The sequence below is a fragment of the Kryptolebias marmoratus genome, linkage group LG20, assembly GCF_001649575.2.
Source record: "Kryptolebias marmoratus isolate JLee-2015 linkage group LG20, ASM164957v2, whole genome shotgun sequence".
NCBI classification, from domain to species: Eukaryota; Metazoa; Chordata; class Actinopteri; order Cyprinodontiformes; family Rivulidae; genus Kryptolebias; species Kryptolebias marmoratus.
The window spans coordinates 19,190,925-19,211,698 of NC_051449.1; the positions used below are offsets into that span (position 1 = coordinate 19,190,925).

General features: G+C 38.3%; 1 protein-coding gene across 1 annotated transcript in view; it reads right to left on the reverse strand.

The window, feature by feature from the left end:
- The window catches only part of LOC108238234 (vertebrate ancient opsin), an 84,005-nt gene that overhangs the window by 49,344 nt on the left and 13,887 nt on the right, over window positions 1–20,774 (reverse strand). The window contains exon 3 of the mRNA XM_037981735.1: window positions 12,498–12,575. Within this exon, the coding sequence (XP_037837663.1) occupies window positions 12,498–12,575 (78 nt within the window). The remainder of the gene's footprint in view (window positions 1–12,497; window positions 12,576–20,774) is intronic.

Sequence of the window (20,774 nt, forward strand, 5' to 3'; positions counted from 1 at the left end):
AAACAGTTCTGTCAGGCACTCAATGCTAAGGTCTCACTCACGTCAGGTTATCATCCACAATCCAACGGCCAGACAGAACGTATGAACCAGGAGCTAGAATCCACACTCAGGTGCTTTACTTCCACTAATCCTTCCGACTGGAATACATTCCTCCCGTTGGTCGAGTACGCACACAATGCTCACGTCTCTGTTGCCACCGGTCGGTCTCCCTTCGAAGTTTCCCTGGGTTACCAGCCACCTCTGTTCCCCTCAGATGAGAAGCAGATTTCCGTTCCCTCAGTTCAGCATCACATCCGCCGATGCAAAAGAGTATGGTCCAACACTGTTTTGGCTCTTCGACGCACCGCCTCACAGAATCAGAGACTGGCTGATCGTAGGCGGACACCAGCCCCTCAGTACAGTCCTGGGCAAAGGGTATGGCTCTCGTCCAAAGACATTCCTTTAAAGGCCATGTCTAAGAAGCTTTCTCCTCGTTTCATTGGGCCGTATGTGATAGAATCTGTCGTCAGTCCTACTGCTGTCCGTCTCCGTCTTCCCTCCGATCTCCGCATCCATCCCACATTTCATGTTTCACAGTTAAAACCAGTGGCATCTAGCCCATTGTGCCCTCCAGCCGAACTCCCTCCACCTGCCCGAGAATTTGAGGGGCACCCAGTCTATACGGTTCGACGGATCGTGGACTCCCGTCGGCGAGGCAGGGGTTGGCAATTCCTCGTTGATTGGGAGGGATACGGTCCTGAGGACCGCTCTTGGGTGCCCCGCTCTTTCATCTGCGACTCCACACTTATCTCGGACTATTGGGCTTCTGTGCCATCTTCCTCATCTCAGCCGCCAGGAGGCGTCCGTTGAGGGGGAGATGATGTCAGAGTCTGGTGATCCTGGTTGGGTTTTGGGTGCATTTCCTTCTATCTCCAGGAGATGGCACCAGCTCTACTGGAGGTTCTGCTGACAGGTGTTCCTCATCTTCAATCAGCAAGGGAGGCTTAAAAGGAGTTGGCAGCTAGCATGTCACCGTCAGAGTGTAACTTGTACTGGTACGTTTGTTACCACCCTGGCTCATGTTCTTGTTTTCTGAAGTTATTAATACTTCCTTGCCTTGTTTCAGAATTATCAAGCCATTGATCTTTTACCTGGAGGAATCTTCCAATGCTGACTGGTCTCCGGGCTCTCCACGCTGCTTTCTTCCTGGACGGCCTCCTTTGACCGAACCCTGCTCACTCTCCCTACCACCAAGGACCTAACCCAGGCTCTGCTCCTCTCTCCCTGGCAGCTCACCATCCACTCACCTTGGCATTCCAGTTCCTGAGCTGCTGGTTCCTCATTACGACGAGCATTATAATAAATATTAACTGCATTTTCACTCTGTCTCCTGAGGTGTGTTCTGCATGTGGGCCAAGTCTCTGGCTAAGATCATGACAAGAATATAATAAGAATTAGTTCCTTAAGCTGGCAGTGACACAAAGGCCCTGTTCAGACCTGGCAGTAACATCCAGGTCAATTGATGGCAAGTGGACAGCTCTGATTGAGCACATTGCAGCAAAATATGTTGTTTGAAATTGAGCGTCAATTACATGTTCATTATGCAGATACACACACAGTCACATCCTACAGTGGACTGTCAGATCAGTGTGACAGCAGGCCTGTTAATGTTTCTATAAAAAGTGAAATACATCTGTTACATTATTATTTTGACTTTACCACAGTCTAGAGCCTTTTAAGTCACATTTATGTAGCATTCTTAAAATAAGCTTATTTACAAATAAGCTTGTAGCTCTGATGTCTTAACATGAGAGAAACAATGGTGCATAAAATGATTTGAGACTTTGCAGAGCTCAGCGTCAAAGCAAAGAATGAAAACCCATCACAGGAAAACAGTGTGCTCACAGCTGTTGGCTGTTTTTGATGCACTGTGTTTAATTAGATGCATATAACATGATATAACATTGCTCAAACAGTTGTTTTGGGACAGGCACAGCACATTATATCTAACAACGACCACAGTGGGTCCAATCAGCTCTGAAAAAAATCAGAACAAACATTTAACTGAAGAGAAACTCAGCATGCAGCGTTCTGGTAAACCATTCATTGAGAAGCATTTTAGGAACAATTCTTTTAGCTGAACAAATACAAGACAAATACACAGCAAAAAATATTCACAAAATTTCCAAGGATGGCTGAATAATTATCTTTATTCAGCTGCAGCTGAAGCTTTTCATCAATAGCCCAAGCCCTTCAGCTTTCCAAGCTTATAAAAACAAAAAACATTTTTCAATGTTTCAAGATTTCCTCAAGAGCAAGATGTTTCTTCCAGCTGTTTTAAGGCATGCCTTTGTCTGAGGCAAGGGCATGCAGATGATGGACAGATCATTCCAGGGTGAAAACATCTAATTAGGAGTGTGCACTCCTAAACTACTTGTGCTGCTCACTTGTCAAAATTAAAACATTAAGATTGGATAGCATTAATTTCCAACTGAAAACTGGAAGTAGATGACAGGATTCAGTAGTTCAAATAAATAAATGATAAATAATAAGACATAAAACAAAACTAATTCAGCCTGTTGAAAGAACATAACTGAGAAAATTCTAGCACGTGAAACTGCAAATATCACATTAAAATGAAGGCATGTTTAAAGGTTTTTAGCACCCATACAAACGCACAGAGCTTTTGTGCGATCAGACCAGACACTCTGATGTCTGAAGAGGACAACTGGGCTTCAGGGAGACCTGACTGTATCTGGGCTTAGGTGAGACCTCCAGGGCAGGAGTGCTGATTGCTCCTGTTGACACTGAACCAGAACATATTCTCCAGACACGTTGGCTGCTAACATACTGGACTCTTCAGGAGAGGTAACTGGGGTCAGGGAGTCTGTCAACATGGATTGTAATATAAAGCATCTCTCCTGGCTCTGCCCAGATGTAGAAGCTGACCAGTTCAGTGGTTCACAGGACCTTTACACTACTGACCTGGAACCTGTCAGTCTTATTCTAAACCATTAAACAAAGCATTTGTCCTATAAGTCACTCTGGGTCTCCTCCTCAACTCCAGTCAGTGAATTTCTTTGTAGCTGCTGTCCACTACAGTCCTCTCTGATGATAAGAGCCGCAATAATTTAACAAAAGGATACTGTTACACTTTCCTCCAATTTGTGGAGATACAGTTATTTTAAAACAAGCGTTTTATATAGCAGCTTAGAAAAGCACGGCTGGGTTTGTAGTGCTTAGAAAATTCAGACAGATGAACAAGTTGCTCGAGTGTGTCCAACAGGAAGTGGCAGATCAACAGCCTGCCAGGCCTAATTGAAATGTTTCCTGACCTTGGACAGCTGGACAGTTTCCTGAACAACTACTGTTGATTGTTCAGGTAATTTGTCTGAGCGTGAAATATAATTTCAAAACATGATGCCTTGAATTTTCTGTGCGTGAGCAGTTGTTTGCTGAACATTACAAATTGATCATTCATGAGCACTTTACAACAGAGCATAGGCTTTGTCATAAAGTGCTCATAGACTGGTATGTAGTCTATGTGCTGTGGATTCTGTCCTACCCATCAGGTTCTCATGATTTTGTGTTTGAAGACTGTGTGCCAGGCCTGCTTTCATCCATGTGTCATTGTAGGTTCAAATATCAAATGAAGAAGTTCACTGAATTCTAAAACATTAAAAGCGCAGCATCAGAAAAAGGTCAGTTCAAAGTGCAGTGGATTTTAATAGATGTGGATGATATCGGCTCTATCCCCTTTTAGTGTCTTACAGAACCGTTCTTGGATCTGGTCATAAAAGCAGCTCCATCCGTTCCCACTGCTTCCTCACTTATCACACATCGTCTCTGCGATGGTGCTGCGGTTTATGTGCCTCTCCAACCAACCTGACGCCAACAGACTTCGACTTAATCTCGCTCTTGTAACGTCTGACATAAACTTCTCTCTTTCGCAGGTCTGTGAGGCTATCTGTGGAAATTTTATTAGATTCTCAGTGATGTTTCTTTCGACCTCTGCAATATAGCAAATAGAATCTGTCTTCACGACAATCTATTTCTTCAAATACAAACTGCAATAATTCTGTTATGCATAGTTTGAGATGCAGGATTTTCAAAAATACCTAATTTCTTTTTGCATTTTTAATACATACTATTGTTGTAAAACTCAAATAACAGATAAATAAAACAGTCTAAAAAAAGATATTTTACAGATCTCCTGAAGGAAATTTGTTATTACATATGTAAAAATTTAATAATGCATTTGTAAAAAGTTGATATAATATTGAAATATTACTTTTGCTAACAAAGTTACAAAGTATTATACAAGAAAAAAGAAAAAAGGATAGGTCTGTTGAATATTCACGACTTTTGTAATGTCTTGTAATTCAAGACATTACAAAATCACCCTCTATCACATGGAACAAGGAGCCTGTGAAGACCTTGCCAAGACCCTGCAATCCACATTTTGGCTGATTTTTTACAATGTATTGGGCTCATCAACCCATGAGAATGTGTCTAACCTAAACTATAGGAACCTGCATTCTGCTACAAATGGGCTCTTATTGTCTAGGGTTAGAGTTATGTGATTGGCTTTGGCTTTGTGTTTAAAATATTCAAGATCAGAGTCAATCAGAGACAGAGGAGTTGTGTGTTTTTGCAGAATATATGGGGAAAATAATTTTTTTGTGTTAGTGTACTGGTGTCCACATGTGTCGATCTCAGGTATTGCTATTAGGATGAACTTGTTGCTTGTCTTTACTTGGTCAAACTAACCAAAGAGATCTGGTGTATTGTCACCCCACTGTGCACTTTTGCTCAAGTCCTGTTGGCTTGATTGAAGACATGGGTTCTCCGTACACTTCTTTAAAAAAATTCACTAAACATTTTGAGACTTTGTGTGTTTAAACAGAACTAGTGTGACAATACTGTAAACTACTACACCACTCATCCAGCATAACTCTGGAACAGATATTTTACTAGACTCTTTAGCTGGCATTAGTAAACTTTCTTTTCTGAGTAAAGTTACCCTAACTTATTGTTTGCATTAGGTAGGTTGTTACAGAATTATTTTCAGCACATCCAAGTCATTTGCTAAAACTTTTCGGAACATTTTGCTTTGCAAGTTTTTGTGTCACTGGTTATCATCTGTTTCATTGTCACAGAAGCAGTACATGTAGTGTTGCTCTCTGTTGAGGTGATGAAGGGTGAAGATGGAATGCGAGTAGTAATGGTAAGTATGACAACCAAGGTGAAGAAGACGAATGAAAATGGCACGGTGAAAGCAGGAGAATATCTGAACAAGGCACACAGAGAGAGCTGGGACACGGAGGGATAGAGCTTTGTAAAGATTGAAGAGTGAGAGAGGAAGCTGTCACTGCAAAAAGTAAAATGAGCCGTTGCACTCTGTGTGTTGGTGTGTGTGTGTGTGTGTGTGTGTGTGTGTGTGTGTGGAGAAGAATAGCAATAAGTATGACTTTATCACAGTGTGAACATGTGGAGATGTGAGAACAAATACAAACGTTTGATGTACAGAATCTTAAAACCATGTCAAAGGGGCAAAAATTGAGTCAGAGCTGAATGCAGAAAAAGACAGAAAAAAACAGGCAAGAAAAACAAACTCAAGGACTGAGCATTACCATTTAACAATTCAATTCAAACTCAGACATAAACATAGGAAGTGTTTTTTTTCCCTGTGCCTGTCTGAGAATTAATTTCAGTGTGAAGTGTTTAGCTTAGTCTACAACAGCTTTCTATTCACTCACCTAACTCTGATCAAGTGACAAAACTCACAATTTTCATTCTAAGAGTTTCCAAGAGCTCTTTTCCCAGGTGTGTCTGCTTCTGTTTCCTTCCTGTGATGTTTGAGAGGGAATGTCTGAGTGGCTTAATCCGAGCCAAAATAAAAACACAAGTTTGTCGCAACAGCACAAGAAGAAATCCTCATTCCAGTGGATTGTTTTTGTAATGCGTGACCAGTAGATAAGATTAACTGATTCATTTAAAATCACGGCACGAAAAGGGGGTGTGTAGATTGTTGATGCTAAGACTCATATTGGCTCAGATCAATACTAGAGTGGTGTAAATACTGTCATTTATTTACTTTTATTTGCCTAATAAAATGCATCTGATATAAATCCTGGGTTTTAAAATGTAAATAATTACTTAATTAACAGTAGAAGGCAAAAATTTGTCATGAAAATATATTTAGACTTAGCATATTGATGACAAAACCTGACACACTGTTCTCCCCTACATGAAACTGTTATCAACTGCACTTACAAGTTAAAAATATCGAAATGAATTGATTTCGGTGGTAATGGCCCTGTATTTACTTAGTACCAAATTTTTGAAGTATTGCACACCACTAACACACATATGCAGAATAAGAGTGGATCAGTAGAGTAGTCATTAGGAGATGCAGTTTTGGTAATAAATTGAGATACATGTTTTGTAACATTAACCCCAAGCCCCTATTTTGTCTTTGCACCAATAACATTTTATCTATGTCATGATTAAATTAAGTAGCAACAAGCAGGTTTGGTTCAACAGGCATCTGTGTAAAATTAAAGCTGACAGGTTGAAATTTGTGGCAACATTTTGTAAGGTTGGGAGGAGAGAGCAGTGAACCTAATGTCCAGACTCATCTTCAGAAAATAAAATTATTTTATTTTAAAATAAAAAACAAAAGGCTGACAAGGCAGCAAAACCAAACAATAACAAAGACCAAGGCATAGCAAAAATCAAAAGACGAGGAAAGGCCAGACAGGAACCTAGACAGCATGTGAAAGCGACAATGAATCAGTGAGTAAATGGAGGAAATGACCAGGTTTTAAAGCAGAGGGTAATTAGGGGAAGTGGGCACATGTGAGTGATTACAACTAGGATCAGGTGAAGATGGGCGTGGCAGGAAGACAAGAGATAAACAGAGGAGAAGTGAATGATGACAGGAAACAAAGACACAAGGAACAAGACAAGGCTAAACATAAAGATAACTAAATAACAAAATACAAGAAACAAATAAACTCAAACTTAAACATGAAAAATAACAATAACCCCCCAAATCCTGACGCATTTGAAGAATTTATCTCTAGTACAACTCATTCATGTTCTTTAATGGTATAATTTTCTCAGCAACAACATCTTCTGTTGAGGCCCTCTTCACATAGGATGACGATTTCACTACAAACTCCAAGATCTATTAGAACATAGCTGGATTGCAGCAAAATTGGAAAACCTTCTGGAATGAAGCCAGTCATGACTTTGCTGCACTTTTAGTAGTCTCTTTTTTTGTTTTCCATCTATTTTTTGTGTACCTGAGATGATCTCTTTTCTTTTCTCACCACACTCTGTCAGCATCGCATTTCCACAACAATATACCCACAATCACACCACACCCGTCAGGGTGCAGCTACACACTAGAAAATAACACCCCACTACTCAATGCTGATGGTGTGATAGGGTTACCATCCACGTTCTGGATAGCCATAGCACGGTCATCATCCAGCATAAAGGGGGACTTAGGAGAACTGCAGTAAGTGCAGCACTGGGACAAACAACAACAAACACCCGTGCCTTGAGCCGTCTTTGCATAGTAACAGCACAGTGCAGTTTGGATCACCTGACAATATGGATCAACTAGTCTATCCTGAAAAACATAATAAATTTGAGCATTTGGGTTTAATACAGTGACAACTAAAAGTCACTGACCAATGTGCACCATTCAGATTTTACTCAAGATTTTTAAGATTTTTTCAAAACTGCTTTTTGTGGTGATTTATTACAAAACTGTTAGCAATTGACACAGGTTCATACAGAGAGTGAATGTCTGATGAAGTTGTGACAACATTATCAACTAGAATCACTCAGAGAGTGCAAACCTCCACCAAGGCCACAGTGTGATTAAAAAATATTGATCATAATGAAAAATAGTGATCTAGATCACCACCAAAATTGAATCCATTATTTTTTTGTGACAACCCCAACATTTCCTGAACATTTCCTCCAAATCTGTTCATTATTTTTAACCTGATCTTTGCTAACAGACAAACAAACCAACGGACACAACCGGAAACACAACTTTCTTGGCGGAAGTAAGAAAAAGGTCACATATAGAAGCACAGACAAGTTTTTAACAAAGGGGTTTCCTGTGACCTTTGACCCATGAACCCTGAAACCAGTCGTGATCACCCATGACCTCAGAGGTGTCATTTGTGCAGTTTAACATTCCTGTTATACAGTTTGCAGAGTGAGAGCATGGGCTGATCTGTGACCTTGACCTTTTGCCTTCACCTTTGTCCGGATCACCACCAAAAGTGAATATCTTGTTCCTTGTACCATGTTTGACATTTCCTGAAAATGCCATGAAAATCTGTTAATAACTTTTTGAATAATTATGTACATAGACAAACAGTCAAACAAACAAACAAATGCTACCAAAAACATAACCTCCTTGGCAGAGGTAACAAAACAGGAGATATTTATTTTTTTCTGCAGCTTGGGATCTGAATGCAGTTAAACCCATGAACCAATCAGCTTCCTAGATGGACTCGTGAATAGTGCATGACATCCACTGTCCTTGATAGTGACATGGCTTAATTACAATGGAACACACTATCAACCTGGCCATAACATATCCAAATCCATGCATATGAATGTCCATCTGAGAACAATGATATGATATCATCATCAGAAATCAGGAACCACAAATACCAAACATTCTTTAAACTCAGCAATATAATGCGATTTTCATCAACCCTGCCATATTGACTTTTGGTGCTAATGTATCTTTTTTGTAGCAGATCGTTGCCAGTGTATTGACTTATGTATCATATCAGCAGCAAAGCAGAGATGCACAACCCTAAAGATCAGAGACACAAAGTTTTGATTAGCCTTTGTGTTTTATTTCCAACATTCTGAGGCATTTTAGCTGTTTTGCTCCTTGTGAACTGGTGGTCAGAACCCAGAGGGTTTGCTGAAAAAATAAGTCATAGCAGTTACCCTACTTTTTGTTTCTTCCCTGTCAAATACTGGAGAAGATTGGCAACCCCCGCGGGATCCTAAAAGCCATTAAACTGGAGCAGTCTGAGATGGGAATGGTGTTTGAGTTGGATGCAGCACAGACTGTGATGTTCCTGGAGGCAATTTAGTAACTTTAGTCTGAAATCAAAATATGATTTGACTCTTACGTTTACCCTTACAGGCAACAGACAAATGCAGTGTGTGATGAGGCGACCAGAATTTAGGGTCTCTGATAGGAATTCTTGCAGCAACTTTCTTTGTCAAGAAGAAAAAAAGCAACACATACAGAGATTTTTGTCAAAACTGAACAAAATGTCATCACAGTGTCTTCAGGTGAACACATCAGTAGAAAGCAATATTGTCATTTTTGATTGTGAGTGCTCCTGGCAGCCGTTTCACTGCCAGCCTTCTTTCTCTGGGGTGATGTTGTCCTCTTGCCTTGACTGAATTGATGCATTGATTTTTCCAAGTGGTTATGTGCCAATTTGTTTTGACATAGCCTAAATATACAGGCAAATTTGTATTTTCTGGATGAAAATACCACCAAACCAATATGTCCTCTTTCCCATTTTCAGTTCATCCCCTCATTACTGAAAATTGGCCTATTAAACAGCTCGTCAGTTTGTGAAAGGTGCCTGCAGGGTATCATCCATTTATCCATTTTCTCTCTCCAATCCAAGGTCAGGGTCACAGGTCATCCCTATCCCCAGCAACACAGAGAATCTCAAGGTGTTCCCAGGCCAGAAAGGATTAATTATCCTTCCAGTGAGTTCTGGGTCTGCCTCTGGGTCTCCTCCCAGTGGGACATACATGGAAAACTACCAGATGGAGGAGTTCACAAGGCATCCTATTCAGATACCTAAACCACCTCAGCTGACTCCTTTTGATATGAAGGAGCAGCATCTCTACTTTGAACTCTACCCAGATGACAAGAGCTCTTCACTTTATCTTTAAGGCTGAGCCAGGCCACCCTACACAGCAGGCTCATTTTAGCCATATATATCTAGGCTCCAATTCTTTCAGTCATGACTCATATCTTATGACCCTAAATGATGGTTGGAATATAGATGAACCAGTAAATCAAGAGCTGCATCTCTTGGCTCAGCACCAGGACAGACCAGAGCAACACCTTGATTACTGTAGACAATGCTCCAATCCATTAGCCTGTCTCCTGTTCTATCCTGCCATCACTTGTTAACAGGACTCCTTGATACTTAAAATCTTCCACTGGAGGCAAAGACTCATCCCCAACCATGGCCTCAGACTTAGAGGAGCTAACTGTCATTCCAACCCCTTCACACTCAGCTGAACACCACTTATTGCATGCTGATGGTCATAGTTTGAAGACAAGTTGAGTTGTTAACTAAATTCTTCAGATTTCAATCCAGCAGACCATCTGTGGGATACACGGGACAGACAAGTTAAAATAATCCAAATCCTGGATGCTAAATACCACAGCAAATCAAATCAGGGCTGTTTGTAGAAAAAAAAAAAAAAGGTGGGGGCGTCTAAATCAATATCAAACTGGTGACAATAATGGCTTGGGTGATCAATGATTGCCCCAGAGATCTCTGAACTCAAAGGTCTTAGTTTCACTCTCAGTTTCTCTCATTACGACATTTTGTAAGGAATATGGAGGGTTCTTTCCTAGTGTCGGGTTACAGTAGAACACCAGTGGACAAGAATGATCAGAGAACAATAGTGGGAGATTCAGTCAGACAACTAAACCTGCTCTCATTGTTGTTCTTCATTTGTAAGTCTTTTTGAATGAAAGCAACCACAGAATATAAATATGAAGCTCTAGTTATCTTTAACGTTTTATCCGCCATGTGTTCATCCACATAGATTTCAGGTTTATTTGTTGAGAATCTGCTGTAGTGAAACATTTAGCATGTCTATCCTTGAAAAGATAATATTTTTTACCTATGTTAAATATTATTAACACTTCCTCAGAGCCCACTCACATCAGCAACACAGATCTTACATTCTGCAAAAAACTGCGCTCAGCTTCTTTAATCAGGTTATATATTTTTTCTCCTTATTAGTTTAAAGGTTGCAACCAAAATGTATTTTTATGTTTAAGTCTGCTAATTATTTTTTCCAAAACTTCTAACATTTCATCAGAAATACTGAAAAATTGTCAATCATTTCTCCAACACTGGAGCTCTTTAAATGTCCAGTTTAAAAAAAAAATCAATTTGATGCAACTGAATAATCTATGTTTTTATTCCAAGAAGGGCATAAACATTGAAGCATTAAAGCAATATCAATGTAATGTCATAGTTCTGAAATCAAACGATTCCTAATTAAAATAAAGTCTGTACATAAAGTCACTCCTTTGAAATCCTTTGTCTCTGGCTTTCTGCCAATATGTTTTACCCGCAGTGTGCCGAAGACAAGAATAAAGACATTGCCTGTCTTATGAAATAAGTTAAGAATCTGTTTTTTTCCTTTTCAGAAATCAAAAACTAAGTAGAGGAACTAGTAATTAGAACAGTCATTTCTTAATCCTAACCACAGCAATTCATTTGCATTGAAATTCCCCTCTAGTGCACTCTGCATATTTTGTGAAATATGACAGCAGACTATAAAAGTATGAGTCAATGAAAAAGTCTTCTGGCAGCCATTGACATTAACTATTAAGTAATGATCAGTGCAAGGTCTTTACATCTAAAGTTGTGAAGCACTAAGGGCTTTGCTACACATATAGTAAAGTCCCCTTTCACACTGGATAAGGACAAATCCCCCCAGGATGCATAAAAATATCACCCAGAACATCGGACGTCTTTGCAGGGTCTTTGGCAAAGTGTCATGACGTGCAGCCCACACGCACCGGTCAAATCATGATTTGATTCATTCACTCACACCTTGAGACAATTAGCGTAACATGCTTATTATTGGACTGTGGGAGGAAACCAGAGTACTTGTAAAACCCACACATGCAAGGAAAAAAACTCCACACAGAAAGGGCTCCACTAGAAGTCAAACCTGCCATCTTCTTGCTGCAAAGCACTAAACAACTACTCAACCATACAGCTGTGCATGAAATATTTAATACAATGTATATTGTGTAGTTACCTTCCTGCGGCCTCAGTTTTAACCACTGCTTTCAACTGCTGCTCAAACTAAACAAAGTTGTAAAAAAAATAAAAATTGAAGCTAGGAAAATTACTCTTTAAGGACTATTTCAACAAACATTATGATTACCATTACAGTTGGGCAACAATACTAATCTGCGTGAAAAGATGTTCAAAGTTACTGTGGAAATCTCTCCACTTATCTCTGGGATGGGGTTTCTTTTACTGTCACCTTCTTTTTTGCCCAGACTCTTCCAGTTCAAGACCCAATAAACTGAATCTAAGGAAGAAGTGGCCTCCAAAGTTTGACATTTTTTAGCAATCTATACCGCCTTATTATGTGAAATATTGGACCCAGCTGCAGTGAATGTAAGTAAAACAGGAGCTCTGTTGGCATTAAAGCCATCTCTCAGTCCATCTTCTCACCTCCCTTGCTCTCTTTTCCTGTTGAGTCAATCCTGTCCTCTCGTTCTTCTCAATCATCTCCGCTTCCTGTGTGTGCTGCTGTCACCCAAAAGGCAAACACAAAAAAACAACTAGATTTTAGAATCTGATCAGAGGTATGACTCGGTCAATGAAAATGTATAACTTTAAATATTTATTTTTCTGTTGAATTAGATATTGTCACTTTGACCTCACTCTCTCACCTGAATTTGACAGGAAGACACATCATCTCTGACCTGAGATGACAGCCTTGTTTGCTTCTTAAAGCAAAGTTCTTAGTTTTTGAATTGGGATTTAGTGGGAAAAAAAACAATTAAAATCTTACCTGTTGTAGATAGATAATTGAACAATGTCAACCATTAATGCATTTTTGAGATTGGAGTTGTTTTAGGACAACAGCCACCAGCTTTGGTCCCGGGCCCATCCAGAGTAGCTGTTAGCTCGTCAGTCTTGTCAGAATTAAACTATTTCTCCAAACTGATGTTGTTTAAAGAGTTATCTTCAACAGGTAAGACATTAACTGTTCAAAACTTTTTCAACAGAACCCCCACTTCAAAAAATCTCAACCTTCCCTTTAAGTTTGTCGTTTAATTTGATTTGTTCAATAACTTTCCCTGATAATATTGTATCAATTGAACTCATTCTGTTAGCTTGTTAAAACTTCTGTGTGAGATTTTACTGGGACACAGATGATCAATACTGGAGCATGTGCCGTAAAACGGGCCTGGCAGTGCTGATGACCAGAATGAAACTAGGACTCCAGCTGACTCCTTGTGTCACTCTCTGCCCTCTTTAACTCGTTCATCCTTCTACCTCCTTCTATTACTTCCTCTTGATTTCTTCATCTTCTGTCTGCACTCATACAGTTCTGTATGTGTTGTAGCACTTGAGAGAGCACGGATAGAAATCTACAGAGACATACGGGTCATTTAACAAATTCAAACCAAGGGTAAAACTGGTATTTGAACTGCTATCTATCAAACTGAGGACCACTTGATGTTTGTGTGAGTATAATATATTCATCAGCGTGTTTTATCCTATTTTTTATTTTTTAATCCAAATTACCTAATGTCATGCAAGTCTGCTTACATAGTATTCTGTGAAAAACTTCTTTTAATGTTAATTTTTATTACATTTTTATTGTTGGAGAAATATTTCACTAGGTCTGTAAGGATCTTTAGCTGAAAATTAAAAAAATAAACTATCAGAGGCAAAATTGACTGTTTTAACAACTTAGTTGTACCTAAAGGACACTAATAAAAATTAGAAAATAGTAATCAGAAAAGGTTATTCATTTGATATATTTTCTCAGAGTAGAATAGAATGGAATGACTTTTTGGCATCACAGAATTTGCAGATGTCTTTCTTTGTGTGCAGTGTCATTAAACTGTAAACATACATTTTTACTGTTGTGGGAAAAATAAATAAACTCTTAGATGAACACCAACATATAGTACATATACTCATATTACATGCTGACATTTGATTATCTTCCATTATTTTTTGATTAAAAAACAAAAACAGAAAAACGATAACATTAAATCTAAATTAGGAGTGGGCAAGAAGATGGAAACTCAATTTCCCTAAGAAATTTTAATGGCTCCTACCACTGTGTGTGTTTAGCTATAAGTCGTCAAAGTATGTGTTGGGAATGACTGTCCGCTACTCACATGATTGTCAAATTCACAGATAACGTTTGGTGTGACAATGTTATAATCATTTTTTGTGGTGACCATCTTAAATCAGGTTCATTAGTTTCAGATGTTTGTTTATCCAGTAATTACTTTGTTAAAGTTTTCTCTGCCAAATCACACCATTTGCTAATTCACTTAATGGCCACCCTGAAAAAGCAACAATCACAGCAAACTATGGGCTTTACCAAAGATTTCTCATTCATATTGCAGCAAGAAGCTGAAAATGGAAACAAAATGTAGTAGTTGATCCCTAAAAAGAAATCTACCTTTGTTATATGGAACTGATCTGATTTTTCATCCAAATGAGAACAAACAACATCTACAGATGGGTTTTGCACATCAAATGCAAACATGTCGAATCTTTTCAACCACTGAAAGAGACGGCATCAGCTCGGAGAGCAGCCACTCTGCAGCAAGCAGAGGCACAAGTACTGTAGCTTTAGACCAAAAACAAAACCTCCTGTAGCACAGGCGCTTGATAAAGGTTGTCTGTATGAGAAGACAAAACAATCTGTGGAAAAAGGTAAGTGAAGCAGTTACATCTGTTTAATCAGCCAATATTGTAACTTATTAATAAATACACTTTGATATCTTTTGTTTGAGATCATGTTGAGCTTCAGAAGTAACCACAGTTTACCTCCAAGTTTGCTTTTTTTTTTTAGCCCTTTTCAGTGTTTTACTTTAAGAGGTAAACTAATGTTAAAATGACTATGTTGAATAATACAAAAATACTTTGCAGAATTGCATTTTTTTAAATGAATTGACATTTTACCCATTTTAAGTAAGCCTTGAGTATTGTTTGAGTCTTTTTCTCCCTGATGTTTATTTTTCTGTTTTCTGTTTCTGTTTATTTGAAGCTAAATATATACTGAGTCCAACCTCAAAAACAAGTGAAGTGAATAGACTGATTTGCTAGCTTCCTTCATAAAGTAGCTTTTATATGTAACAGGAGTGCACTTCACTTCAAGTGTCTCTGTTTACCTTTTAAATTAAAATAAAAAATTTAGTAAGGCAAAGCAATCAGAAACTAAGTGTGCTTCAAGTTTCATGTATGGGACTTGTAAAATCTCCATTGTAATTGGCACAAGTTGGCGAAATTGCTCAATCTGTTCAAAAATGTTACAAAATGCTCTACTTATATATATATATATATATATAAACAAAACAAAAAAGGCTATGATTTTGCATAGAAATCAAATTGGTTGCACTGTTGAGTCCAAAAAAGGGAAAAGAATCAAAACTGAAAAGTCAACAACAATTTGTGATAAAATTGTGGTTGTGAGTCTACTGTAAAAAAATTGTGATGAAATGTTTGCTGTATTACCCACCACTTATCCAAATGCAGAAGCAGTTTGTGTAAAAAACAAGTTTTTTAATAATCCTTAGTGCCATTCTGCTCCATCAGTTGCTGCTGATGGTTTCAGTCTTTTTACTGCATGCAGATTTCGGTATATTACTGTTTAAGTGCTAAAACGACGAGCAGACGTGGAGCGTCCCAGCATCGGTTTCTGCTACTGTATTTATTTTGAAAGGAATATAGGGTGGAAACCATGGTCACAGGTGTTATTTGAAGAAAAATCAAATAATTACAAATTGAATTGAAGTGTTTTTGCTTAAAATGTCCATCTTTAGTTCACAATACTCCAGATATTCTTAAAAACAAAGATTTTCTGCTGTGCTTGCTTCTCTCATTAACACACAAGCAGATTTTTTAATAAGAAAGACAGATTTTTTAAAAACACTCAGCTTTTTGTGTGTTAGAGGTGAACAATCAAAAACAGATTTTGAGAAACAATGGTGTAGCAGAGAATATTTAGCCAAGTTGACAATGTTCTTTCTCGGTGTTGCGATATGTGATTAATGTGCGTGTTATCACCACCTGGTGGCATGGCATGGGTTAGAATATTTGGACATTTTTATTTTCTATAAAAGGAGAAAAAAACATTACAACTTTTAAAGAACATCTGGATAATTTTTACATTTATGTTTTTTTCAATCTTCTTTTGGGGGGTTGTGGATTTAACAATTTCTGTCTTCAGATCACTTTGCCATATATTATTATTTCAGTATTCTACAAAGTAAAGAACAAGTGCCATCAAGTAAACAAAGTGTGAAACATTCATTTGTTGCTGTGTTTAATATATTTTTTCATGATAAAGAATAAAGATGCATCATTTAATAAGTCACTAAATATAGTGACTTTATTTTTTTAGCATGTTACTTACCTGTACAAATTTTGATTGACTCTGGGACATTTTATATGTCTGTAAACAAACACATATAAATCTAAAGCTTTACAAAATAATTGTCAGTCTGTATTTTTATGCAGTGCATCAGTAGCATGTTAAGCTATCATGGACAAATATGTGTCCAAAGCAAAATCCAGCAAGTAGTTTTTAAAAGCTTTTGTTTGAAGTTTTTTTTTTTTGTGGCTGATGCTTTTTTTTGCTTTTTTCTGCCCCTATAAAAGCTTTGATTTCCCATTATCTGAGGAGAAAAGCAGGAATAAAAAGAGAAGACAACACTGACACTTTCAACCATGTTCAGCTAACTAAAGAGCCTTCTTTGGCTGTCAGGATGCATCTCTCCTCTTTTACTGTCTAGCTGTCCATTTCTTTTCTTAAAATCTACACAGCATTTGATAAAGTATTTAATCTGGCACAGCTGGTGTAAAACCATGTGGCCTGACAGGAGAACTATAGCGCTTTCTTTTACATTGCCATTGTAAGAGGAGCTGTGAGCAGCATGGCGAGCCATTAAAAGGAACACAGATAAGAGTGCACGTGTAATTCAGCACAAAGAAGGGATAAAGAGCGTGAAAAAGAAAACAAAGGAGCTGCAGCTGACATACAGCGGATATATGACTGGGAAACAAAAGTGAGAAAACACAGACAAAGACAAAGAGAGAAAGATAACTACATGGTATTACTTTCCATTAGCCTCTATCTTCATCCACACAAAGAACTGCATGTGCTCTCGAAAAGGCAAATAGATAAGGTGTGCAAAAGAGGAATAAAAGGGACAAAGTGAAAGAAACACTGTTAGTGTTATTAGATTATTTGTTATTCAGTTCCCTCACAATGTTACACACCAAGCTGCACAATTTCTCAGGACAAAGACAGCACAAGCATGCTAACACAAACCCACATACTGTAACTTACTGCGGCTGAGAAAACACGATACTCCGAGAGTTAAACTGAGTTATAATGCTGAAAAACAGCTCTTTAAATGTCTGTGTGTGTGTGTGTGTGTGTGTGTGTGTGTGTGTGTGTGTGTGTGTGCTGTGCATCTTCCCCAGTGAGACGGTGAGCAGAGTGTTCAACACGGCCTCTGCTCATTTTCTTCCACTCAGTCAGACTTGGACAGAGTGAAAAACCAAACACCGGTTACCTCGGTTCATAGCCGAGGGGGAAAAAAATGGAGCAAATCTCAGAAAACGCAGTCTGGCTGATCTTATGCTCCTCTCAACCCAGAGCAGGCGACTGCTGCTGAATATTTATTCACCGGATCAGGACCAATATTCATCATGTGTCTCAGAATCACTCCTGGGATTGGAAGTTAATATAGATATAAAAACACCTCAGAGTAGCTGGCTCCTTATTTTAGTTTTCTATACACAGGGATGGTTATTGCTAGACTTTTAGAGATATGGTATTGATTTAAATACTGCTGGATGATAATCAAATTATAAATAGTTTAATTAACTATTATTATCATTTAAATCAAAATATAAAAGCTTAATGACACTTAATGACAGATAATCCATTTTCTTTACCCACTCAATCCTGTTCAGGGTTACAGTGTGTTCATGTCCAGTGATCATTGGGAGAAAGGCAGAGAACACTTTGGACAAAATACCAGTCCATCACAAGTTTACATTAGAGACAAGTGAGACAAATAACCATTCACCCACACACTAAAACCAAGGGACAGTTTAGAATCAGAATCCAGACAAAGTGGTGCAAATGAAATGAAACTTCACAAGTTTAAAGTTCATATGACTGTATTGCAGTGATTGCGGTGGGAGTTTGGGCTCAACGCTGGTATCAGTCGGGTGTTTCTCCTCCTTGGGACTAAATACAAGAACAAAGTCATTTAGTCATTAAATCTTCAACTGCAGCAAGTTGGCTCACAGCTGTTGTAGCTAGCCCTCACGGTCTGGGAAATCAGCACTGGTTTGGAGTTGACATCTGAGCTGATCCCAGACATGTTTGACAGAGGGAAACTCGGGGACATGGCTGACCATGAGAGAACTTCAATATGATGCAGGCAGTCCATAGACACACCTGCTGTGTACGGATGGATGTTGTCTCGTTAAAAAACGGTGTACCACGGTGCTGTTTTAATGGGAGGTTAGACATGTGGACACAAGATGGAGCTCTGTGTCATCAGAGAATGTAAAGCGATGGCAGCATTCTGCATCACAAAGCTGAACATTTCACTACTTTGTTAGTTTGAAACCGGTTCCAGTTCAGTGAAAGTTCACGAAACCTTCAATCTGTCCTTCTGACACTGAAGGCAGCAGTTCTAATCAGACAGGAATGAAAATGCTGCAGTGACTCAGTTTGGAGTCTGCACTGCCTGAGCTGCATGGAACAAACTGCTGAATTTGTAGCCTTATTGATTTACTTGTTATGTTTTATGGTGATGTAGACAGATGTTTGAACCTTATGGTGTTGTTGTGGTTGTCAGTTTGAAACACAACTCTATTACCTTCAGTCCAGACGTCCTACCACGACTTGAAATGAGAGCACCAGTGGTTACTTTTGTAACTTCCGGTCTGTAGCTATAACCTCAAATAGATCTGGAATAAAATCACTCTTTCAGGCAAACCAAAGTAAATTTGAGGGAAATGCAGCGTTCATAAGTGAGCTGCAGGTTTTACTTACTGCTTCACGACTTTGGGAGGATGTTATTTGAGCTTCAAGACATAAAAAGGCAAGAATTTGACTTTACATCTCGAAATGAGAGCTATTGAAACAATAACTATGTCTCCTGGTACTTACTTTACATATAAGTCATCTTATTTAACTTCTTAGATTAGGACACACTTGAGGATTAAGTGATCAGTATTAAGAATTCACAGACACATAGAACTGTAAAGTGTAATACTTTGATTCTCTTGCTTACACAACCATTTTTATGTTTTTTCCCTAATGAAATCTGTTCAGATTGCTGAGACTTACTGCCCTGTCTGGGTGACAGTCTGAAATAAGTGCCACAATAAATAAAAAAACACTATTACTTCTGGTGCTTATATAACATGATCCATACAATTTTTTAAAATTGTCTATTTAATCTATAGTTGTGTTCAGTGTCTAAAGCTTTGATTTAGCTTTATTTATTAGTCTAAAATGTTAATCAGATGAATCATCTAGCACTTAAACTTAGAAAAGCATCCTATGAGCTTAGTATTTTATTCAAAACTTTCTTATTGTTGGTTTAAAAAAATGATTTGTGTATGATGGATGGGCATTGCAGTAATTGTTATTTGGCCACTTGTGGCATACAGAATTTAGCTGTAAGTAAGTTATTCCTCAAAAACATTTACCTATGAATGCTACTGGCCCTTAGCAACATTAGCATTTCTTTGTAGTTTCTGGGATGGATGTCAGCTAGCTGAAGTTTTTGCTCTGTTTGAGTCTCCATCACCACTTAAGACATTTCAAAATGTTTGGCTTTAAATAGTAATGGCATGATTTTTTTTTTTTGGTCAAGTTTACCCCAGCAAAATACTGACTTTGTCCTTCTGCTTGACGTTTGATGATTAGCATGTAGGATAAAAAATGTTTTTTGTAGTTTTTCTACAAAACTTAGCTGCTTACCTTGTTGAGAGAAGTTAGAGTACACAAACCTTAGAGCTGTGGGATGGAAACCAAACAGAATAAAAGTAGCATTCCTTGCCACCTTGGATACAAAATCTTAAAGACAGTTCTTGCCAAATCTGTTAGTGCTGACTGTGCAATGTGGATGGCTCTCAGCTACGATTACAACAAATTTTAACTCAATATATGTAAATTTGACAGAGTTGGAGCCATTTTGGTATTTGATAACGTCAACTAGCTGTGGTGGCCATCTTGAATTGGGCTGACTCCAAATGTTAGTTGTAGATGTACATCCAGTGATTACTGTCTGGAAGGTTCAACAAAATCCGTCCACTGGTTCATGAGGTATTTTGCTAACAGACAAAAGAGCACACGGACACACACGGACACAAGCAATTCCATGACTGCTTGCCTTTCATTTAGGCATGTGATAATTAGCTCAAAGAGAATGCTACACAAAGAAAGAAAATCTGAAGAGGGCATTTAATTAATTCCTTTTGTAAAATTATAATAATATCATTGCTTTAAAACTTAATAGCCAACTTTTTAAAATAAAAGTTGCAATACATTATGTTTTCACCTTAATAAGATGCCTAATTTGAGAATTTTATGTAATGTAAAGAAGACGCAGCAGGTAATATGGAAATCATGCTTTCAACTATGTGGACTTTGTGGTAGCACCAAACAAAACAGACCAGAGGTCAAAGCGCGAGCACAAGAAAGACATCAAGGACACTTGT